The following is a 19,364-nucleotide window of genomic DNA, read 5'->3' as shown; positions in this document are numbered from 1 at the left end:
TAAACCAAATGGAATATCAAAGGTTCTGTAGGATTATTTTTGGATCCTGCACATGTTTCACCACACAATTAATCTGTTTGTCAGAAAAACTGGTTAACTTCTTCTCTTTACTACTTTCTTTTACTAGTCTCTATTAGATAAGATGAAATTACCCCTACACTGTAAAAGGATGGACTTTTGATGCCGTTGACTCAGTTTATTAAAGATTTTTCAGTTGTGCACTAGGTGCTACAATAAAATATTTTAATTTTTATAAAGTTTTATAATTGAATATTTTCCTTTATTTATATCCCATCTGCAATATTTATTTAGTCTTTTTACATGTCTTTACTTAGTTAAAATGCAGAGAGATAAATATGGTTGTTACTTTGCAGGGAAGATTCAGCACATTAATATAAACTGTACACTAATTCCCCCAAAGCATATATATATATTGTAAACCTGAAGACTTTTTACACAGCTGCTTATTGCTAAACAGTGCCTTGTCCAGAAGGGGACAATCTGTGTCTCTAATTGCTGTCACTGAAGCTGAGATTCATTATGTGACTTTCCCATTAAAATGTGAGCATTAATTTGTATAATGAAATATCACCCACTGCAGTGTTCATTAGCCATGCCCTACTGTATACTGCACATTGTTAGCTACCTAGAAACTGTAGTTAATTTCACTAATGGATATTTCCCTACTTAGTGTTTGGTAGGAAATTTATACTGTAACATTACCTCTTAAACTTTTAAGGAAATTTAAATTCAATCAATTATTTTCAACAAAAGTTTGGGATGTCATTAAGACAGGAGAAAAGGTACGCTGTACAATGTTAAGGATGGGAAATCTGGAGAAATCTAGAGAAATGAAAAGTCCTTTTAGTTCATCTTAGAAATGTAAGAATAAAGGATGTTCAATACCAAAATTGTCTCCTCTTGGAGCACACATACCCATTTTCCTTAATTATTCATATTGCTCATCCCACTACAAGCGCCTTCAGAGAATGGCAACAGGCAGTCTTTTTTTAGGAAGAAAATGTGAATTGAATTAATTTAAAACAGCACCATTTTTACTGTATTTCATCAGTTCATCTAAGCAAGTTTTAAAATTGGCCAGTCACATTTCCACGGGAAAGTGCAGTAACACTGTAAATTCATATAATACATCTAATACATGTAAGATGTGTGTCACAGATATCGTAACATACTCTCAGTCAATGGACACAGCCCTGCCAAGTTTTTTCTTCCTATCCCTCTCTTTCTTGTGTTTCTTCTGGTTAGCACAACCCAAACCTTCTTCAGGGCTCTATTTTGCACATTATTCTCAAGGGCTTCAACTGTGCCAGTCATACCGGGAATATACCCGAGCACCTAATGACCACGCAAATCCAAACTGGTCTACATCTGCAGTAGCTTCTGAATGCTAACGCAAGGTGCAAAGAGGTGCTAGAGCTGAGCTGAAACCTGCCTCTACACAATGTGTCACTTGTCAAAGGTAGAACATAAGAAATCTTAATTTTTTACACTTAGCTGTTTCTGTGCAGTCCAAAGGCCTAGGCGTGTAAAGTAAAAAGCACACCCATTTATTTTATTTCAGTGGGAATGAGAGTGCTCAAGAACATAAAGAAGATGCTCAGCTCACTCAGTGAAGGAACCTTAAATTGCTACTCCCAGAGGGGGAAAATGGAAAGTCTAGAAGCATCTGCATATGGCACATTATGGGTCTGAGATACTTAGGCAGTTTTCTTTTTCACAAAGTCTGAGCATCTCTAATCCTTCTGTGTTATAACCTTCTCAGCTCTTTTGTAGGTTATTTTATAACCAGGAAGCTGAATCACAAAGTGGCCAGTCCACCCACATGTCTACTATGCACTGCTGGTGCATACACGTGCTGTGCCTTGTTTCTGCATCCTCCACACAGTGAGTTGGAGCAGGTAGCTCTGAAGAAGCAGGACCGCACAGTCCGTCTCTCTTCACTGGTCAACAGAAAGAAGCCACCCAGGAGGGCTACAAGACTTCTGTCTGTCCTCTCTAAGCCCTGAGGCTCTGAAGCATTTTGCCCTGAGCGTCCTTCCCCTCTTCTCTCGGGATTGTACTAAGGAACTCTCTCGTCCTTCAACTGTTTTTAGAGCAAGAAAGAGGATAAACTGATTTCACATAATTATGCCCTTTTCTTCTTATCATAAGGGAACAATCAGAAATCATATCTTACTATCTTCCCCTTAAAGCTCTTCCTGGCTGAATATCACTGAATTAGATAAGAAGAAAAATCCTCTACAATTGTGTGTTGGGACTCAGCTGAGCATGCTAAATAAAAAGTTGATTTTTATTTTTTTTTCCCTTCAGAAGCTTATGATATAACAGCAAACTACAGAGGAACTGAGACTCAGCATGGAGAAGGTTGCAACCATGAAATATCCAATGGGAAAAAAGAAGCAACCCAAGCCACCAGCTAATTCTTTTAAACCAGAGCACAGCTTCCTCCTCTGGTGGAGGATTAAACGGCTTCTCTAGCTTTTTTGGGCCAATTGCCACAGAAGCACCTCCTGGCTGGATCAGACTTTGGGTCTTGTCTTGGCATGCGTGCCAAACCAACCTACTCGTGTGCCTCCAAACACACAGATGTTCGAAGGAACCTGACTTCTGCTGAACTGCTTGAGCTCATCTCTAACAAACAGGTGCTGTGAGAACAAGAACAGTAATTGAGTTAATGTAGTGGAGAAACACAGTAAAGTGTTTTTTATCAGTCAGTTATATGATCCAGGCATATAATAAAGACAGAGTGTGACATAAAAGGCAGGAAACTGTCCCTGATAAGTATGAGCTAACCAATATTTGTTTAATAACTGGTATCTATTACATCATTTCCATTTACTGCAAAGCAACTTAATTTTTATTTAATAACTCTAGTAATTTGCCAATTTACATTTTTATAATATTTATTAGGGTTATTTCCAATATGTAAAACATTGCTCCATTTAAACATACTCTTGTCGTTATTTACAAATACTTTGTTCTCAACCTAATGGAAATTGATCTTTATCTATTTTAAAATTAGAATGATTTTTAAATATATTGCAAATGTTACAAGTCCGTATGATGTTTTCTTTTATTTGTTGCTATTTTATACATGGTTTATTTTTTCTTGGTTTAATTTTGCTTAGTCGTTTTTAATATGCAAGTTTTATGGAATATTTCCATTGCAATTAATTTACTTTCCATTAATTCTAAGACACAAATACCAAATGTGTAATCACTGACATCTTTAAAACAAGAACAAAATGACCGCTATGTAATAAAGCAAAAGGGAGAGATAGGTATCCCCAGGTTATTTTGAAGAATTTTTCTTTGCATCTCCATTAGTAAAAAAGTCAAACTGTTTAAACCTCATAGTTACAAGATTATTTTCCAATAAAATAACCACCATTTTTTTTTACTTTTACTACATTAGAGAGCACACAAATAGGGTTCCAAAGTCCAACACGTGGAAGAGACTATTTCTACCCTAAATGATTTGCAATCCAATCAGACAAAACTACCTTAAGGCGCCAAATTTTAAAATCCACATCAAACCGGTGTGGTATACTCCTACTCCACAATCCAAAGTAAGAAGAATAAAAATATAATGAACAAACTTCCCCATCTCCACAATGGATTTTTTTTCTTTAAATAATTTTCAGCCTTCATTTTCAATTTTTCAAAATCTGGCCTCATGTTTGCAATATTTCCCATATTTGAGGTACAACTGGAAAGTATTTCTTCATGCAATTTATTTTACCTATCACTTAGAAAAGCAGCAGTAAAATTCTGAAATTAATTTTAAATGGTTTAAAAAGAAAATGACTCCACAATTACAGTGCCCACTACGTCTGATTCCAAGAGAAGTATCCTAAATCTGCAGTTTTGCATACTCTCCCAAAGCCTGCTACGATACCCACGATTGGAACGAAACAGTATCATATTGGCCATATACAGAACTTCTGATGATGTCAACAGGACCTGAGGATATCAACACTGTATGTCAGATTTTAATTATGGATAGGGTAAGTCTTAAACATATACTGTGTCTCTACATGAACCTTACCATGCACATCTATACTTTTAAGCAAACAAGGTATTATAATTTAAATGGAGTAGTTATAGTTTAATAGTATCAAGAGCAGTCCACCAAGTGAGTGATGTACCAAAATGAAGGGAGAATCCAGACCAGTAATAAGGCTCTGTAGGGTAGAAATGCTGTGATTGTTACTAAAATAAAACATGGTAAGTTTTACCACAGTGCAAAACATCGTGAGTTTTACTACTTACAAGTACTAAGTCGGGTGAGTTCTAGTGAAAAAAACATGCAGATCCATGAAGCTGATGTATTCATATGAACAGCGAGAGGTTAAAAACGAGCATGCTAAATGGAACAAAAATAGTAACTGAGAAAAACATACAGAATCCCTAAGCAGATGCTAAGGAAGGCCTTTGAAGCAGTTAGTATAACTAAGTCTGAAACCAATAGGCTTATGCCTACTGAAGGACAAGGGTAATTGAAGGAAACAGTGATGAAGCAAGGAAGGAGACAGAAATAACCTCAACTGGGAAAAGATGATTCTATTAAAGTGGTCTTTATCCAACAACACATTCCTTGTGCTTTTATTTAAGACTGTCATATATCTTTCTCAAAAGACTTTCTCCAACTAATGAGTCCAAATCTACACTGGGAATTAAGGCTCCTAGCCACATATTATGTTAACCCCCCACACACATGGCATGTGTCGACAGCGCTCCACTCATTCCTCTCACCTGTATGTATTCTCAAGTGGACCTTTAAGTGATGTGATGTTCTGAAAGTTTTTCCACAATACGGACAGTCTTTCATGGCAGAACCAAGGCTCCTGTCTCTCAGTAAAGCTGGCTGCTGGACTCCTACAGATCTCCCAGCTTCTTCTCCAATGTCTGCAACACAGAAATGTTCTCACATCACTTCAGCACATGTCAGAAGTTGTTCTCACTAAAACTGCTAACACAACACAAAGTTAAACACGTCAATACTACACCTGTCTATTTCATTCTTTAAATCTGACAGAATGCTGACAATTCATGTATTTTCTTGTTATTGTCTTAAATTATTTCATCTTTCCTATCATCATTTTAAGCAGCATATGGTACCTTTATATTGAACTGAATTATACAAGAAAAGAAACAGCTGTGTCAGCAGCTGGTTTGATTTCTTCTTTTGCTTAGTTCCTATTAATTTTTTCCCCAAAAGTTTTAGATTGTTGTTCTGTTGCATCTATTTAATTTATAAGTATTGTGAAAACCTGTATGCTTTTAGAGGGGAAAAGTTTGCATCGGTATGTTAAAACCTCCCAAAACGACAGAATTGCAGTGATGGGGGCATCCAACAGCAGTGGGAATGTCAACTGCCTTCTGCAACATTTCAGCATTGGAGTTACAACATGCAACCTAGTGAGCGACCTAATATCACGGGAAAGGCAATGGAAAACTTGGTGAGGTGAGGGGGAGCTCCTTCTCCCTCTCCCCCACAGCTCCTGAGCTTTCTCCTTCGATTCACAGCTACACTTATTCTTTGCACTGTAATACAATGGGTGAGTCAGTCTCCAGGACATCCCTTCTCTCTCCTGATATAAAGGAACAATCATCCTCAGCCATCTTGAACAAGCTGCTATTATCCAAGCAGGCTATGAACCAAATAATGTACAAAAGCCTGACATAAAAATTGTGAAAATATAGGGCATTTTTAAAAAATCATTATTCAAACCACACAAGACACAAACCACACAAGACTCATCTACCATCATGTCATGGCCATGGTCATGTAATTTCACATATATGTATCATTTCACAATTTCACCCAAAAGTATGGCAAATACTGAAATTCTGAACTGGATTTACAGTACCAGCATGCCACAGAGGTGCAATACACACGGACACATCATCGCGTCCCTGTGCAAAAGCTGAGCTGTCTGGGTTATGTTGAGCTGGGGAGCATAGAGTTAAAATCTGCATGCAGAGTCTTGATTATTTCAATGATAAACTACTGACTAGAAATGTTCTGTCTTTACCCATTTGATATGTAACTAAAGCTGTCAGGAAACATAGTGCAGTTTACACAGCATCGCCTTTTAAATGGAAGTGATGGGACAGAAGAAAGACTTAAACGTTTGACTAATAAAAACTATTCACACAGTAGCAGAGACCCAAATACCACACTTCTGGAGAAGGTAACACTAACAGGCATTTTGTTATCAATTATAAAACGGTCCCTCTAAACTATTTTGCTTAAAGCTGAAAGAAGGGGATGATAGAGTGATAAAAAAGAATATATATATATATATATATAAATGCTTATCTTAGTCACATATGTAATCAAGTTATTGCTAGCTTTCAAAAGGCAAAATCTGATAGTTTTCACATCACATTCTTGTTTAACATTTTCTGATTGTTCTTAGACTGCTGAGCTAAAGCACAATATTTAAGTTAGAAAGCTAGTAACTGTCACTTTGAATTATTCACAAGTATGTAAAGTAACATACTGCAGGAGTTTATTTTATCTTTAGGAGTCCGGGAAAACATAGATAGGTGCTAGTCTATAATTCCAATCTCCCTAAAGAGTTCAGATTTTTCCCCTTTTTACCCCTCAAAAGTTCTATATAATCATGTCTTAAGCTGCTTCAGGAAAAAATGAATTCTTGAGTACAAAAAGATTTTTCTGAAGTGCAAAATACAAATGCATGATAATAAACTGCAGGATTTTATTTTGGTTTTCAATAAATACTATATGAGCATTATAGATAAATATATAGATAAAGCTAACAAGCCACTCAGGAGGAATTTACTGAATAAGTCTACTAGTTATGTTTTGCTATATGTCACTCTAAATGATGGCCTGTTATCCATTTGCCTTTTATCTTTCTATCTAGAATATGTGTGGCCCAATAAAAAAGAATAAATTTGTAAGATAAACAGCTCGCTTTGCAGATTTAAGAGTCTAATTTTCACTTTACACAAAATTGAATTTTTTCAAGGCAGCGAGACGATGGAGTTTACTCTAGCACTAATCCCTCTGAAAAAGCAAACTGAAAACAACAATGAAGCAAAGAAAGATGTGGGTGGTCTGAAGAGTTTTCTTTTAGATTTAAGTAGACATACAGTAGATAGCTCCAAAGGCTTTGCTCCAACAGGGGCCTTACCTTGAAGAATTTTTTCTTCCCACAGTGAAAGCATTCCTAAGACTTTAAAGCTGGGCTGAGGGGTTTTCTTTTGAATTCCTCTGCCTACAAAGCCCACCGAAGCGCTGGAGGCCATGGCTACCTGAATGAGCAGCTTTACATCTAAGTTCTTTTATTTCAAACAGTGAAAAGATATGTTCAAGGCTGCCGACTCGCCTCATCATATGCTACCCCAACTTCTTACCAGAGCCCCATTTGGGCAAATCGTACCTCTTGGTCAAGGCACTTAAGTTTAAAATGTGCTTAACGTTAAAATGCATTTAAGTCTCACTGACTCTGCTACCAAGGTTTATTTTATACTGAGTGTCTTAAAGTAATCTATGGCAAGTGAAGGGGGAAAAAAGTGACAGAGGAAAAGGACAAGAAATCAGCAAGGTAAAAAGTTAAGAAGCAAACTAGTGAATACAGACCATGCTGACAACAGTGTATGTGGGGAATGAAAAATCTTCAGCTCTACCAACAAGCGTGCATTCTACACCCCGATGTCCCCTTTCTTCTGCCACCGAGACCCCCTGCCCAAGCAGAAACTCTCAGTTCTGTTAAGTTGTGCAAAACTGTAGCAATGTTTTATAGACCTGCAGAACTAGGATTAGCCCCAGCAAATTAATTTATGATTTACCCGGGATTTGAGCTATGGTTTTTGGGCTGCTCAATTCCGAGGATAAAAGATCAGGAAGGAAAGAGAACAGTTACTTATCTTACCATCTTGTGGTTCACTGAGTTATGTGGTCTACATGATGTGCACTCGATGCACGTGAGATTAGACTGCTTTTTTTACTATCTACTTCCATTATAGGAAGGTCTATGTCCTGAATGTCTTCCTGTCCATCCCTGCCTTTCCTGATTCAAGTGCAGGAAATCACAGAAGAGAGTATAAAATATTGTACAGATGTATGGGCTAGATATAAGGCTTCCGAGCCTTGTTTCTGAACTTTCACTGAGCTTTCCTTTCACTTTTAAAGCATCTGTTCACAGCAAAAGTCATGCACAGAAGTGCAAAAAGCAACATTCAGTTCTGTATATGAAACCAGTCTTTGTGTCAGTATAGGGAGAAGGCAAGAGCTGTGAGACCTCCAGCTGCTACGCAGCGGTACCTGCTGGGCAGGCAGACACCGCTCCGTGGGGCAGGACGCAGGAATTGAGCCATGAAGCAGCTTCTGGGGTGACATGACAGGAACATCTCTTGCATACCATGCCTCAGCTACACGCAGTAACCGACTGTGCATACATTCTCATGGGACAAATGCAAGGAAAGAAAGTTCACTTCAACATCGGGAGGAGGCAATTAGCTGCACAACCAAAGAGCCAACTTGGCCAAAATGTGAGCAAATCTATTTGCTACACAGACAGAAATTAAAGCTAAGCAATCCATAATCCAGTATTTGAAGGCTTAGTCCTTTTTCAGACAGATGCCCACTTCTCAGGAGAGGAGGGACAAGAAGCCACCACTCCTCGCCCAGCCTGGAGATGACCCATGCAGGGCTCCAGGCTGCTTTTGTGTCCCCACTGTACCCAGAAAGGAAATTTCCACAGATGCAGGTAATCCTAATAAACAGTTTTGAGCCAGGAGCACTTTTACAGCAGCAGGTTAAAAGAAAGGGAGAAAGACACCAGTGAACCCTTTTTTACAGCAGGTATCTTACTAGGTATCAGAAATTATCTACCCAGAAATAAGCCACTGCCATGGCTCAGCACAAGGATAGAGATGCTACAGAGGCACATGCCAACTGCAGTGGGTACTTCTAGAGAAGACAAACTTAGGTGGATAGTGAATCTGTGTACTCAAAGCAGAAGCTATTCTAGCCAGTCATGTGAAGAGCAAAAGAAAAAGAATTACTCAAAATGTCCATATAATGTTCTATACGACTGGCCTACCTGCATGGGATGAGTCTATAAACATGATCAGAAAAGGATTGATTGCTTTTGTAAAAAGAAACTTGGTTTTGGTTGGTTAGGTAGGCAGCACTGACTTCAGTCATGACAGCAGCCAAATCTTCAAAGGAGCATCTACACACACGTCCCATAAATTTTACTAGAGTATTTATTTGCTGCATGCATGTGAAAGTGCAGGGATCCACAAAGAGGTACTTTCATGTTCAAAGGAGCTAAATTGCAGTCCTCATGCAGACTAAATTATCAATGAAGTCAGTTGGAATTTGTCGACACAAGGATTGCCAAATTAGCCAAAAACAGGCAATCACATGGAAAAGGTAATCAACTCACAAAATAGGTAATCACACATACAAGTGTGTGTTTGCCTTTGCACATTTTTCAGACATTATTAAAAGAACCCTTTGAAAATGTGGCCAGAAGGCTTTAAAACTGCACATAATCCTAGGTTTTCATACATTTCTAAAATTCAAAATATTTGTAGTTCTTTAGAACTGCCTGTAAAAGTTAATGAAACGTGGTGCAATGAGAAGGGGTAGTGCCCACAGTTATTTTCTGATGATCTATAAACCACCCAGATTAGCCCATCTTGTGGCAGGAAAAATTATATCCAGAACCTTATGTCAAGAATGGAGATAGAAGATACTCAGCATGTTAATCCTGTCACTGCTGCCATCTTTATGCAAGTATGCCCGGACTTGACCACCTCATTCCCTGGGAAGCAGTCTAGGACATGAAAAGTTTCTGGGAAAACATGCTTTACCTTTCTTGCCTATTCCTTAGAGAAAGCTTTAATAATACTGAAAATAGTGAAAAATAGGAATGTAATTAGGGATATAATTAACCATATTTTTCTAGCTACCTGAAGTAGCTTCAATTAGTATGCTTCAATGTAAATGAGAACAGAATCTGGCCCAGTGCTTATAATTTGAAATTAGAATCCTATTAGCAGATGTCACTACACTTTTTTGCTAGTGAAGTTCGTGGCTTAAAATGAAAGACTCTAATATTACTAAATATTACAGTTATATTTTAGGCCTCCGGAAAGAGTTACTAATGTCTTAGGTCAGGACCAACTTGCTGTCTCTATTGTTTCATCAAGGATTTAGGTTTTATAATGCCCATATATGGGAATCTTAAACTGTTAGGCATTAATATGGATTGGCAGAGAATTTGTTTAAACAGAGAGCTATTTTAGAAGAGAATTGGAAGGGAGGCCTACTAGCGAGAAAACAGCATTCACATTGTTTGTATTATTAGAAATAAAGATTATACCAAAGGTTCCACTGGTAAATAAAAAGATACCGCTTCTGACATCAGGCTTCCCACTCAGCCTCTGAACCACACGGGCAAACAAAAGGCACAAACTGCCCTGCCGCTGCTACAGATTAGTGCATTAGCAGATTTAAATTTAAAATACAATCTAAATGAAACTGAAGTAAAATGCTTGTAACCATTTATCTGAGGTGAGACTTGCAACATTTAGAAGTGGGCAAATGGCTATCATAGCCGATACTTCGGGCTAGAGGGGAACGATCGAGGAGTTATTTCAAGCCCAAGAGAAAGGAAGCCAAAATATTCTAAGCAGTTTCTTGGTACCTGGTCAGCTGGTGCCTTGGGGGCAGCAAGCAGACACCTTAAGCCCATACCTGGAGCATGTGGCACACTTGAAGACTGGTGGCTTTCACACCCCACAGGTGCAAACCCCTTTGCACGACAATACTGCACATATGCAAATGTTGGTTATATCACAATGCTTTTCACTGTGGTACACACTCTGAAACACAGGCAAGAGGCTGTATATACAGCACAGAGAGACATCAACAGACACTTAACCAAAATTAAGCTTTTGTTTATCATAAAATGTTTCTTAACCTCTTTTTTTCATTTTAATCAAATTCCCAACAGACTTCTTGTTTTGGAGTTCTTAGCAGTCTTACTTTTCAAATTGTTCTAAAACTTTAAAACCTTTTAAGATAATCAAAGTTCAAACACAGTTTCCGAGTACTTCATTTTAGCTGCCTGATTTGTTTGAAAAATCGTGCGACCAAAAGACACAGAAAATCAGATGTAGTACTTAAAAACCAGGGTTGGTTACTTGCCATTAACTTACAGAGCTCAGTTCAGACCAAAAATTAAGTATATTGAAAAAAATTATTTTTTGGAGAGAACATTTTTTGCATGAGACCTTTTTAACTGTATCTTCTTTTTTAAAGAAAGAAGACATCTTAAGCACCTTACGATATCTTTCATTTAACAGTTGGCAGAAGGAAACTCCCAGATGAACATTGGCCTGTGTCTTTCTCTTTAACCAGCTGAGTGATCCAAGCTTTTAATAAAGCTGTTCCAATTATTGTAAAAGTCATCTAGTACCTTATAGCCACAAATATTGACAGTTTATTGCACAACGCATTCATGACATTTGAAGGTCACATCATACATAATACATACACTTTTATAAAAGTGTCTGGAACAAAGAGATACATGATCAGCAATTACATCTTACCATTTGAGGGTATGATTTTATACTTACTTAAAATGAAATACTATATGAAATTCAAATTGTTAATAAAACACAAAATAGTTCATTTTCTGTATTTATTGTTTTATCAATCAGCAATACTGAGATCAGTTGTACAAAGTCAACGGAATGTGGTCCATGCCCCAAGAAGATTACAGTTAAATATCATTATCCTGCAAACCATCACACATATTCTTAGCTCAGCACGAGAAGAAAGTAAGCTTAAAACTTTAATCTCGCTACTGTATACCTTTCCAGCTCTATGGAATTCAATGAAACTTCAACACTTAGATTTGAATCAGGACCTTAGCATATTTTTGAAATATTAGTTTTGAAAAAATTGAATCAAAATGAAACTGAAAAGAGTGCTGAAGATTTTTCTTTTAATATATTCACATGCAGTCATATCAAACTTTTTCATCCTCTTCCAGTGCTCATGACTTCTAAGGCCATTCTAAAATCACACACACGTGGACAAATGGTATAATTAAAAGGTGTAAGATGCAATTTATGCAGTCAGATCTGTGCACAGTTCTCCAATGAAGTCAACAACCGTCAGAAATACCCAGAGCATGGCCGTGAGAGTGCTTGTCTTTGGTTAAATAGCCTTCACTTTTATGGTATCACCACTAGATCCTGAAACCTCCAGCTACCTAATGAGAGCAACAAATGCCCACAGACCACTACATTGTCCCATCTAACACCATTTTTGCTGGTTTGTTTCAAAATCCTGCTATGTTCTTTCCTAAGCTCTTCACATGCAAGACTTTTCCACCATCCAACTCCTTTACTGGCTTTTCAGTTCTGCTAGTCTAAAATTGATGGCTTTGAAATCCCAATTCCTTAATTTGTCCGTCTAAATCAAAGCACTTCAGACCCCAAGTCACTGTGTTTGCTAGATGAGGTTCATGAAATTCCACTAGACCTGTATAATCTTACCACAGGAAAAGTGGATGCTTTACAAGAGGATGTACTTCATCATTTATCAGAAAGATGGGTCTGTTTTCTATCTTGAATGTAACACTAGTTACTCTCTGCGACGAGCTTCTGCTTGTTCTTGCTTTCTTCAGAAGTGCACAGCTGAGCTGCTAGAACACCTTGTTGTACTTCTCTGTACAGAACATGTATCTTCACAACCAAAGCAGATACTTACTCTTTGGATCAACAATGCTGGCCTTAAATATGTACTTGTGGATCTTTCCTTCATAATTTGCCAATGTTCTTTGTCATCTATCCTCAAAATTTGCTCTGGTGTTCATTTATACTTCTGATAGCAATGTTAGCTCCCAAACCTTCCATACAACATACTTTCCGTGGCTTTCTCTTCCTTTTCCTAACACAAGCTTAGAATATTCTGGATTTTTACCAAACGTTCATGCCAACAGAGGTCTGTGATTCTCATGTAAGCCTGTCTCGCTTACCCAGACCCTTGACTCACCTGTGTTAGCTTTGATCCTGTCACCTAAATTTGAAATGGGCACTTGGTTACTGACCAGAGAGGACAAGGTCTTCCCACACTTCATACAGATTGTTTACTGCTTTTGGAGAAAATTCCAGTGGGGAATCTAAGCAGAGAAGCTATCCAACTGGACCATCTTTTGGATTTGTACTTGTTATTTGTAGGCAGGTGTTCAGGTACCAGATGGCCTTAAAGCCCATACTACGCAGGTTATAGCAGCTTCTACAGGCTGTCTGCATCATATTCCCATCTCTGAGATTTGCAGAGTGGCTACATGGAGCTTGATAAACACTTTTACCTAGCATTGCTCTCCTGATGCCAAGGCTAGATCAGATATCCAATTTGGGAGAGTTGCCTTACAGTCCCTCTTTAATTAAGTACTCCTGATCTCCCACTCCTGGGATGGATTGCTACTGCTGATTAAGCTCCAGAAGTAAGGATCTGTGGAGGCAATTTCATGAGGGAGAAAATGAAGTTGCTAGCTAATCAACTAAAATAACCATTAACTGGACTTCTGTGAATGAATATATTGCCGCCTTCTTGCTTCCATACTTACCCTGTTTCTTCCACATGTTAGCGTCTCTGCATACCTATAAACCAGACAGGTAAGGTGTACTTCATCATGACCTCTGTCTTGTTCCTAAACTACGTGTGGGACAAACAGAACCATTTGGTACAGACTACAGGCTACACTATGAAGAAAACCCAAGACAGTGTCATTAAACTGTAGAAAAGATGGTGAATCTGGGTGGAAGAGAGTGGCATTAAACCTGTTTTCTCTAGGTTCTTCCCCTGTGCCCAACAATGCAAAACCTGTGAGATTTTAAAAGGCACAAATTAACACCCAACTCCACATAGTTTTCAAAATGCATTAATATATTTTAAAATCTTTTGAGTACTTGTATGGAAATATTTAATAACTACACTAGCCAAGTTTCACCCTGAGTTGCTGGGCTTAAACAAATCCAAAAACCAAACAAATAATTTTTTCAAGTCAGAATGACAGACTTGCCTACATCATAAGTAGCTCTCAGGGCTCATTGGAGAAGTTTTTGCATACTATTGATTAAGAAAATCCCTTTTCATTATTATTATCTTATCACAGGGTGGCAAAAATCAGCATAGAAGTGCCAGTAGCAGGTCATCAGATTTTATAAAAATTCATTCTAATAAAGAAAAATGTAAATTATTTAAAATGTCACGGGAACATCTTTCTGTAGACACCAGTAAGAAAGAAACCAACAATAGAACCAGTCACATAAAAATAACTGTACAGGTAGTTAAATCACTAATTTCCCCCTTAACAAAATGAGAAAGAATTAAAGACTGTCATGCCATCTACAGATTGCGGATTACAGAGGTGCTGACAGAGTTTCCAAAAAGCGAATAATGTCACGGGGTGTGTTACAACATTTGGACAGACTTTGATAGTATAGACTGTTCCAGTATTTGTATTTTCTTACTTTTTACTTTCCAGTGCTGCCTTCAAACTAAATGACTGCTTTGAGCGAATACAAATACCTCTGTAAATAATTTTTCTCCCATTTAACTTCTTTGGTACATGCCACTTTGGTATAATTTCCAACTTCTTTCCCCATTTTACAAAAAATTAGCTGTACTTGAAGAAATACCTATGAGCAACTCTGAACTGCTGAATGTATTTTACTAGCACCCTTTTTCTGTAAATAAAATATGTTAATTACACGAGTTTTGTTATAAAGGAAAAATATTGACTAAATTCATTACTTCTAATCTTGAGAAGAGATCCTTTAACTGTTTGGTATTTTCTTTTCCTCATTGGTTTAACAATGTGTTGTGGCCATACGGAGACCACGATGTCTTTAAACATGGTATTATATGAATGCGCTCTTTAATTTTTTTTACTAATGATGTATCTCAAAAAGTACATTACTAGGTCAACCTGTATCCATGCTTAGTAAAATAGCCTTAAAGCACACTGATACTATAACATGCTATTTGTAGGCGATACAAAAAATATTAAATGCTGCCTATGGAGCTGATATATCAATAATCCAGTCTCTCTTTTCTAATAATAAATAAATTTTTTTCATCTGAACTATCCTGGTAAAAAAAGAGAAAAAATACTATTTTGAATGCTCCCCTCTGATTTAGCTGAGCTTGTGGCAATAACTGGTTTAGGCATAGGCTTCAGTATGCTGGAATGATCCTGAAACTAATTTTGCATGTGTTGGAGTTGGACTGTGGCCATGCACGTCAGTATGCTGGAACAGAGTTATCTAAATCCTGAGCCTTATTTTACATGTGCTGGTGTTGGACTGTGGCCCTGCAATCTTTTAGGTCTCCATCTGTAGCTATCAAAGCCAGGGTGTGCCCAGCCACTCGCTACTGCTCACTGCTTCCCTTCCCCAGGAAAGCTCCAGGCTTGCACCCACTCTCCCACACATTGGTGTGACTGGGAGCTCCTTGGAGTCCTGGCAGGTCTCATCAACCTTCCTCCAAAGCCTCTTTGCTGCCATGCCCAGCCTTTTGCAGAGCATCACACTACTTATATCACTATAATCCTAGATAGTTATCAAGTCCCACATCAGTGATGAGAAATATCAACTTCTCAGACAGATGTTCCCTCAGATTCAGCGAGCTAATTCCTCTTTCAATACCAGGTAAACCAGCCCACTAATTTTTAAGCAAGCTATGGAATTTCCCAGCCTGTCAGTGCTTTCCCTGTGACCATCGGCCAAAGGGATTTGAAGTCCAGACAGTTGAGTCAGGAGCTAGCAGTTGCTTTCTTCTGGGGAAAGGCACAAGAAAAGAAAAGATCAGGCACTCGGAAGCTACGTTCCTCCAAAAATACACAAAACCCTGGCTGTACACAAATCTTGGACCACCAAGACAGAGGCAGTAATGGGGACTGAGCAAAGCAAAGGTGGTTGTACAAAGTCCTTATCACCCCGCTAAGATGAGCTAGCAACCTCAAGGTAACATGATACAAAGGTTTTGCAAGCCTTCTTCCACTTGTTCACAGTTCCTCCACATTAATCCATCAGCAAGTACATATTTTAACCCATCAGGAGCATCTACAAAATTAGGAGATAATCTGGACTAAATTATTTGCAAGCACAGTTCCATACCAGAATTAATAATATTTTGTCTCTATGGAGCCTACTCAACTGAGGAAGCAACTTCACACTAAGGTCAAAATTAGACATTTGAATGAAGGTCTGGCAGTCTTCTATGACTGGACAGACACAAGTTAGCTTACCATCTGCCTCAGAGACAGAGGAAGACTTATTTTGGAAAAAGGAGGGTTGTTCCATCTCTTAACTTATTAGCAATGCAGTTTCTTCAAACTCCAACGGTAAAAGAAATTCAAAACCCAGGTAGTCTGCATGCACGGAAGCACCTTTTGTTTAATAAATAATTCAACCATGTACTCCTTTTAAATTTAAAAACGGTCTGACTGAACAGTCAACAGAGTGAACTAAAGTTGGCAAAATACAGTGTTGAAAAATTAAAAAGTGCATTCAAGGCCATATTTATTTGCTTCGCTTCTCATATACTGGAGAGACAAGGCTGTGCTGAAGTTCTAGCTTTTTTTCTTTTCCTTTTAAATTATACACATACAATCACATGATGCTCACTTGATTTTGAAAGCTGCCTTGCCCTGGAATTAGTCTGTCTCTGTTACCAGCACAGCAGCCACTGCTCCTCTACCTCATGAACATCATCAGAAATTCAGCCAAAATGTTCTCATGAGCTCCTCTGCCACAGCTGCGAGGGCCAGACTTAACTATTGACCATCTTGGAAAAAAGAAATACTGTAAAACAATCTGGAAATATTCAGACCATCATATGAATGATGGTCCCATATATTAATAAGTGTATGGTAACGTACAGGAAACACACCTGGCTGCAAAAATCTGCAGATAATGATGCAATGAAATCCATCCCCAAACTGAATTTGTAACACACTATTGCAAATGCATACAAACACTTGGAATCAGTCGAGTGCATTTGGTACTGACTGATCCTCTTGAAGCCAGTCAAAAGCATATAGCACTATCTTAAGTATGAATTCACAGGCTCAGTTTCTGTAAAATGAAACTCTTAGCAGTAAGCAGCTGAGGATAAGGAGGAAAAAAGCGAATCGAGTCAATTCTTACACTTAGCCTTCTGCACCACAATGTTTAAAAGAATTTCTTGAATCTTAAAGCAGACAGCAAGGAAAAAGTAATGCTGTGGCGAGACCTTCTTATTTCAGACTCCTTGAGATCTACCTGTTCCCCCACAGATCCCAAAGCAGCAGCAGCTACTTAATGCCCTCCTAGCAAAGCACAAGATTTTAGTCTCCACTCTGCTGGGTGTTTGATCCCCATCACTGTGAATGGCTTTACAACGTTTTGCTCCCTTTCTGATCAGTGTCTTCAGAACCAACGCCCACTCTGTAACCATCACACAACATCCCCCAACATGAAATTACCAGCGTGATGATGGTCACATGACATTAAATGCTGACAGAAGGAAATCTTATTTTTTTTTGGAAACCTAACCCTTACAAAGTAACACTGACTTTAATGAAAATGACTCAGCGATAACATCTCTTTCAAAGTGGACATACTTATTTAAAACACATCTTCTTAGAGCCACAGGATGACAGACACGAGTCACATTTAGAAGAAACAGAAGTTTCACAAGTACATCTTGAATAATTCCACAGCACGTCAAGGAAGACGAGCTTTTCACCAGATTTTCTCTATTCTGAATGGTAGTAAAATTTCCTGCAGTATATAGGATGAAAACACTAAGCGGACCAGATAAACACTTTGTACAGACAGGAAACTTTCAGCACCTTGTTCCGTTGTGACAAAGCAGCCTATGAATTATACGTACAAAATAAATCTCTGAATCTGACAAAATCTGAACAAATGCATCAGGATAACTACAGAGATTGTTTAGACCCAAACTCCTACCCAGCAAGTCAGAAAGTCTCAAGATCCTAATTTTGGCCGATTCCTAGCTTGCATTGAGACACTATGCAATAATCACCATCTCAGTGAACAGACTAATTTAAACTCCGAGAATGCAGGCTACTGCATTTGTGGAGACACATGTTTCCATGCCTTTTCAGGATGGTACTAGTGGGAGCCACTCCAATAGCCTGGCAAGCCCACGCAGAATTTGGTGCACAACAAACTGGCTTGCAACCGATTACATTTGAAAGCTGTCTACAGCGGGACCAGCCAACCTAACGAAGTAATGTATGGGGGTGAGAAAAGGTGAATGGCAGCATAAACTGGTCAAACGAAACAAATAATTACAACAATTTTACTAGTACTGGTTCTCTTCTGTCTACAGATTCTGTGGTATCTCGCTACAGATATGTGCCTAGTCACAAGGGTCATATGTATTTGTTTCAAAAAAGGGATCCTGTTCACTACTGGGCAGTGAAGCTCTCTGATACACGCCGAAACATTTTAAGAAAGGGTGGACAACCAAAACCTGTGACTGCTTAACAGTCAGTAACTCTATACTGTTATCATACCAAGCTTTATCATAGAATGGCAGGAGAGTAGCATTGTATACTTAAAATCAACAATGATGGGGAGATGCAACTTCGGAAAGGCAGCTCAGACACCAGACAGGACACTGATGAGTGCCGTAGATCAGTGGAATTGCATTCCAGAAAGGAACTGCTGGATAGACCATCACCTGCAGCACTGCTCCAGTGAGTGCTGATCACCAAACAACAATGTACTTCCCTCCCTGTATTCCAGGGCTCTTTTCAATTAATACTTGTTTTAGTTACGTTGAATCACTGCTCATCTACTAAGGTATTACTTGATTTTTTTTAAGAAATTCCTTTCTTCTTGGATGCACTTTCACCACAGGTTTTTTTTGAAGTATGAGAGTAAACACACAGTCCCTATGATGGCAATTTCCATTCATAGTTTGACAACTAAATGTTGTGATATTACTTGAAACTCCTGCCTCTCATCTTTCAATTTTTCTTTAGGGAAAAACAGCACAGAAATATATTCTGTCATCTATTTGAAAAGATGCAGATATAAGCCACCTATGATGATTGCAATTTTTGGAATTAAGACTGTGATCCAAAACAGCAGTGTGATCTACATTTTAACCACAGCTATTACAATAAATGAAACCAAACACAGTGATTCTCCACACATTTATCCTTTTTCTGATAATGCTTTGTAAGACTTCTGGCTGAGAATGCTTTACATCAGTAAGCACTATTGAAAATATTCCCTGAAAAATACGCATCATAAGA

At 38.2% G+C, this 19,364-nt stretch overlaps 1 protein-coding gene across 1 annotated transcript in view; it reads right to left on the bottom strand.

Moving 5' to 3' along the window:
• Nucleotides 1-19,364, bottom strand: part of ZNF536 (zinc finger protein 536) — a 187,774-nt gene that overhangs the window by 129,975 nt on the left and 38,435 nt on the right. Inside the window, exon 2 of the mRNA XM_035893617.1 lies at nt 4,777-4,929. Coding sequence (XP_035749510.1) covers nt 4,777-4,929 — 153 coding nt within the window. The remainder of the gene's footprint in view (nt 1-4,776; nt 4,930-19,364) is intronic.

The sequence above is a fragment of the Egretta garzetta genome, unplaced genomic scaffold, assembly GCF_000687185.1.
Source record: "Egretta garzetta isolate BGI_Z169 unplaced genomic scaffold, ASM68718v1 scaffold354, whole genome shotgun sequence".
NCBI lineage: Eukaryota > Metazoa > Chordata > Aves > Pelecaniformes > Ardeidae > Egretta > Egretta garzetta.
The sequence above is the reverse complement of the archived record's forward strand: the minus strand, read 5'-3'. Positions and strand labels throughout refer to the sequence as shown.